This window comes from Amblyomma americanum, chromosome 1, assembly GCF_052857255.1.
Source record: "Amblyomma americanum isolate KBUSLIRL-KWMA chromosome 1, ASM5285725v1, whole genome shotgun sequence".
NCBI lineage: Eukaryota > Metazoa > Arthropoda > Arachnida > Ixodida > Ixodidae > Amblyomma > Amblyomma americanum.
In genome coordinates this window covers 135,753,856-135,759,855 of record NC_135497.1, presented here as the reverse complement: position 1 = coordinate 135,759,855, position 6,000 = coordinate 135,753,856, and the positions used below count along the sequence as shown (strand labels likewise).

Here is a 6,000-nt window from a genome sequence, read left to right as displayed (position 1 = left end):
CCGAAGCAGCTCTCTCACACCTTCATTAAAAAAGAATAAAAAAGCATACACTGAGCTTCCTTTCGGCTGAGTGGGATGGGGAATTACGGTGAGTGGTCGAGCGTGTGCTCCCCATTCAAACAGCGCGGGTGTGGCAGCAAAGCGGCTGCACTCCGAGCCTTAGCCGTCAGCCGCCATTCACTTCTTCGAGCCTTATTTCACAGCGAAGGGCACAAATTCTCGAAACCAAACTGGATTTCCGCCAAGTTTTCCAGCGCTGCAGCGGAATCAAAGCGGGCGCGCAGGTTGCTCGAAAGCGAGCCAATAGGGAGGCTGTGGTGGGGCCATCGCCCAATGGCGCCCAACCCTTTTCTCCCCAATCAGGGGGCGACAGCTCCTGAATTTCTTTTTTCCAGTTTGAACCACGCGCTCACGTTAGATTGAATTTGAACGGGACCTTGTGTGCGCTGTCCTCCAGCCCTCCCGACACTCTTCGAGGGCCTTCTCTTTTTTTCGCTTCTTTTTTTTTCCTTCGCCCTCCACGCGCAGTTTACCCTTCTTTACGTGCGCTGGCTGCTGGGCCCTCGTTCGGTGCCGTTGTTAATTCGCGTATGCAAATCGGGGCCGTTCCAGTTCCCTCCAGCCGCGTCTGCTGTTGCTGCGCCTGTCATGTTTGCGGTGAAGGACGCCGTCCCTCATTCGGTTGACGCGTTTGACAACGCAGTGCTGGGGTCGGGTCGCGCCGAGATTTCGCGCATGCGTGCTTGCGGAGTTGCGTGCGAAAGCCAGATGCAACAAGGCTGTCCAAGGACCAATAAATTAACGTAGCTTTACGTGCCGAAGCCGCACTGCGGCCTGCGCGCCGTATTGAAGGGCTTTAGATTAATGTCGACCTCATGGGATCCTTTAACGCGCAACGAAGCATCTGTACACGGGCGTTGAAGAAGCTTGTTTCAGCGGCACCTTTAATACCAAGCGTGCATTCAGAGAAAAATACCTTGAGTGAAGCCCACACTTCAGGGGACCTTGAAGGTTGCGCCATAACTAGCTGCGTTCAGGCGTGACTCGGTGTCGCTTCGACCTCATTCCACATCAGTGAAACTCAACTAACACGAGCAGAAGAGTCGTTTCGGCAAGTATTAAAGAGCGTAATGTCTTGGCTAACAGTGCAGGAGTTATATGAAATTATGAAGGAGCATATGGCTGAACTTTCGAATACTGATGGCTTCGATGGTCTTGAACAAATGAATAGCAAATTTAGGGCGCACGTACAGAGTTTCGCCTAAACAAAGGCTGCAGGCTGCAAACGAGCATGAGCTGTGCTCTGGGCCAGCCTTTATTTTACATTCCTACCAGTTATAAACAGAACCATTTCAGTGTACAAATGCGTGATGATAAAAAGCTTCACTGCGAATATAGGATGCGAGAAACTTGCAGGCGAAAGTGTTCTAAAAATGCGAGAAAGATACATAATGGAAAGCTGCCCTAAATGCTCGATCAATTTTTCAGCCACGCATGGTTTCCTGGTCAACACGAAAACGCCAGACACATTGCACCTGCCAGTGCAAGTTCAAGCTGTGCGACATTGTTTTGCGTTCCTTCGGTTCAACTCCACTCATCACCCAATAAGACGAAAATTGGGTTCTTTACGGCGCCGCTTTATTGGGTAACAAGACGCGGTAGTATAATGAGCCCTTGCATACGACTTGCAGTGGTCTTCAGACACAACGCTCGCAATACTCTCGTCCTGTGTTAAACTGCTGCTTGGACGAATCGAAGAACGCTATCAGAAGGCAACCGCACTGCCCTCTTGTTTGGACTATCTACGGTTCATCCACCTCACGGCGCGCTTGCATTAAGCGCGAGAAGACGACGCTGCGTACTACGCTCGATGCCGATGGCGACTATATGGTCAAAAAAAGCCTCAGGTGGCGTCGAAGTTATCATGATAAGCAGCTTATTTATTTATTTTCAATACTGGAGGCCCCTATATAAGCACGTGTGCATATCCAACTTTTATATTGAAGCAAAAGCTACATCACAAGCACAAAGGTAAGCACAAGGAAAGAGCTTGTCGGACAATATAGGCTCTGGAAACGTCTGTGTCAGTCTCCCTATGAACATCTGTTATTTTTTTAATGACTTCGTACACCCCTTCCTTCTCATGAATAGCTGCACCACGCTTCTTGTTTCTCGGCTTTATTCCCTGATTATATTGATTGCATACAATCGTGTACGCGCCAGATAGCAACCTTAGCAGATGCTTTAAGCCTCTAGGCAGTGTTTTCTGCAACCCATTGGGCCGTATATTAGAACAGCAGCCTGTCCACATTTGCACTGCAGTTCCTAGTGCTCTCCCTCCCTTTTTCCCCCCTCACACGCAAGCGTCTTTTGCTTTCGCGTGGGGCCATATATCCTCGACTAGGCGACGATAAAGGGCAGGCCGCTGAAGTCTCAAGTAGCTTTCCACTTTCCCTTCTGGTGGGGGACCGTCTTGAACACCTGAAAAGTACAAAAAGACTCAGTCAATCCAAGGGTTCTGGGGGACTGCGAATGTGGAGTGTAATTCCAACACAGAAATAATTACTCTCAAGCCTTTTCGCTGCGCTGAGATTGGTGCGGCCTTTAGGATCACAGCTGTGCAAATATTTTGCCGTTAGCTCAGAAAACGCATTCAAATAACTCCAAGTTAATGTCTTTAAGCAGTAATGAAGTGTACGGTGATAATTTAGGCAACAAGTGCGGACTGCATGAGGCTTAGTGGCCCAAATAGTTCCCAGAGAACTTACAGAGGCATACGCGTTGCTGCAGTCAGGCTATGACGAAAGAAACGTATTCAAGATAAGACCAAACCCCACCAGTCCATAATCCATTCTAATATTTCATTTCGTTTATTGTTCCTTTAGAAGGGAGCCAACTCAATATTTTTCTGCGCACAAGAACTCACCAGACTCGAAAAACAACAATGAGGTAAAGTAAAACAACAAGAAAAACAGCGATAGACAGTAGATGAAGAAACGTCGCATGCAATGAACAGAGCAAAGTAATGTAGACGGAATCAGAAGAAAATAAATATGAAAACACCAGTGTAAGACAGGAGCAAGTGCAGTACAAAATGCATGGCATCAAAAAAAAAAGTAATAACATTCAGAAGTTCAAAGGGTTCAAGTGTATATAGTAGGCGGAAAGGATTGCCGTCATGAAAGATCGTCGTTTAGCGCTGCGAACTGAGCGCGCATTGTTGCCGTTTGTTGGTGCTATCTCTAATAAATTTGTAAATCCACGTTGTGACGACCGCTACCTTCTCCTTACATGTGAACGTTTTCTAGCCTTTCTGGACGAGAATTACGATACCTGCTCAAAGGTTTAAAATGTGTTTGCCACTTCGTCCCTTTCCAAAAGGCCCGCGGGGGCATCTGCAACAAACAGATGATGGGGAGATGCAACACCGCTGGTTTCCGAGCATCCGCAGGGGCACCTCCGCAGGGGGATGTTGGTGAACAATGCGCCACCACGGACCCGAGTACCCACGCTGAGCCGTGCGTGGCTGAGCCGTGTCCGGGGAAACGGAATCGTGGTGGTCTAGCCGATTCCGAGTGTTTGGACCTTTAAGGCCCCTCGGCGGAGGCAACACGCCACTTTGGTCGCAGCTTCCCGTAGACGGCACCTCCTGCCTGACCCGACCGGGGGAAATCGGCAGTCTCTTTTTCCTTTTTTATGCGAAGCATAATAGGGACACTACTTAGCTCAACCATAGCCCAGCCTGGCGCGGCCGCGACCACCAAGGCTAGCTCCCGCTCCTCCCGCTACGGGCGCTGCAGCCGAGCACGTGGTCTGACGTCACACCAGCTGAGGAGAGACGGGGCTCAACTCGCGCGGTCGCCGCGCGGCCGCGACCACCAAGGCTAACTCCCGCTCCTCCAGGAGATTGCTAAACAACGAAGAGACTAGCCTGACTTACGGGCAGGCGATACCGAAGCCGCAAACGGCCATTCTGAAACGCATTTGCAGATACTTACGATCAGAAATTTGGAGCCAAGTACGCAGGTTCCAAGACCTTTTGCGCTCGCTTTGCTATGCGATTGACCCGACGTGGCTAGCAGAAATTAAGCTGCGTTCTGCCAGAAAAGTTGCTGTCCAGATGACTGAATTTTGGTGGGCTCGGTGTCTTCAGCAGACTATGGCCAGCAGAACAACGAGCAAGACTGTTGGTGCCAACAGGCTTGTAGTACCGAATGACGTAGTATTGCCTGAAGATGTTGTAAGCGTACTTAGCAAATGCTCTAAGTACAGTCTAGAGCCTTTAGTTCCAGACCACGACCTGCTAGCAATCAACCGACGGATCCCAATCCAGGCTGACCAAGAAGACCAAGAAAGATGCCTGCTGGAAGGTGTAGAAGCTTTGACCAAGGCGGTCAACACGGCGTCTACCAAGCATGACAAAGACCCAACCAAAAATGTGGTGTCGTTCATCAAGCAAAACGAATTGCGCTTGCTTCAGGCAGACAATAACGGAGGATTCGTCGTACTACATGATAAAGTTTTGAACGAGAAGGCGGGCTAAGCCATCGCAAAGAACTTCGTCTGTGTGAAACTTAGCGCTGCAAGGATCAAGAGCAGAGTTGCAGCTCTGTGAAGCGATGTTGAACTGTCCAGGCTCGCTAGCTCAATAACTGCATGTAAAACGAAAGCGCTGTCTGTATTCTTCGCTGCAAAAACGCACAAGGACTCAATGCCGATTAGAACAATCGTTGGTGAGAAGAGATCATGGCAGTTCCTAATAAGGCAGTATTTACTGAAGCACATCAATGCTTTACAACTTGAAGACCCTTTTTATACTAAGAACTCGACTGGTGTTGTAACCTTCTTCAATTCCAATGACCATATCGGCTACGCCTTTTCTGTAGATGTTGAGGATTTACTTTATTCATTGCCGCATCAAGGGCTGTTTGTAGCTGTCCGAGATTGCGTTGAAAGAAGTGGGTTAATAGGCTTTCAAATCTCAGCTGGGGTATCAACAGATGGCTTCATGTCTTTGCTCGAATTCTATTTGAAAGCCACCTTCATATCTTTTAAAGACAAATTTTACATTCAACGACAAGAAATTTGTATCGGTTCTTGCGTCGCCCCTGCTCTTAGTAACATATTTTTAGCCGCCATTGACCGCTCCCTAAATGACGAGTTTGCTAATCTGGGTGTGCTGAAGTGTTTTAGATATGTGGACGATTTTTTATTGTTTTATCCAAACAAATAACATTGACCCACACTGATTCAGTGAGTAGAATGTTTTAGACAGTATGGGCGAGGCTTGACCTTTACGCATGAACTTCCCTCTAATAGGTCGTTGCAGTTTTTAGATATTAACCTGAACTTCGGCTTACAACATGCCTGCTGGCACTACGCTCCACGAGCAAAGAAACTGCCGTATGATTCCGCACATTCGCAGGTAGTCAAGAGAGCAACAGCGAGCTCGTGCCTGGAATCTGCTCTTACCAAGTAATGCCCGCATGCAATGCATATCAGCTTTAATAATCAAATTGAAAGGTTGCTTTCAGCCGGCTTCCCCTGCGACGTCATAGCAGCTGTGGCCGAGAATCTTCTTAGGAAGATAAAAAAGAAGAAATCAAGGTAGCGCGAATGAGCCGCTGCCAAAAAAACAAGATCTTGGTAGTACCATGCATACACAAAGTGGTGCACAATGTAAAAAAGTGGCCAAGAGGCATGGTGTCCGTGTCGTATTTTCTGCCCCACAGAAACTCGCAGGATTGTGCCCGAGAATCGGTAACCAAGGAGCTAGAGGCAGTGGATGCGGCATAAAACATGCTGAAACGCTTGTGAAATGTGCCACGGGTGTGGTTTATAAAATCCCGCTCAAATGTCGAGGCACCTACGTGGGACAAACAGGCCGTTGCGTGAATGAACGCGCAAGGGAACATGCCCGATCAATTCGAAATAAGGAAGAAGCGAATCTGTCCGCTCATTGCTTTGCTTGCAGTGGATGCGAGCCTCTCCTTAAGAAGA

General features: G+C 48.4%; 1 protein-coding gene across 6 annotated transcripts in view; it reads right to left on the bottom strand.

The window, feature by feature from the left end:
• Positions 1-1,651: 1,651 nt before the first annotated feature.
• LOC144113715 (thiamine-triphosphatase-like) overlaps positions 1,652-6,000 on the bottom strand; it is a 470,258-nt gene continuing 465,909 nt past the window's right edge. For 3 of the 6 annotated variants that reach the window (XM_077646990.1, XM_077646992.1, XM_077646991.1), the window contains one exon: positions 1,652-2,481. In XM_077646990.1, coding sequence (XP_077503116.1) covers positions 2,354-2,481 — 128 coding nt within the window. In that variant the 3' untranslated portion in view covers positions 1,652-2,353. The remainder of the gene's footprint in view (positions 2,482-6,000) is intronic. The other 3 variants (XM_077646989.1, XM_077646987.1, XM_077646988.1) reach the window with 1 other exon arrangement.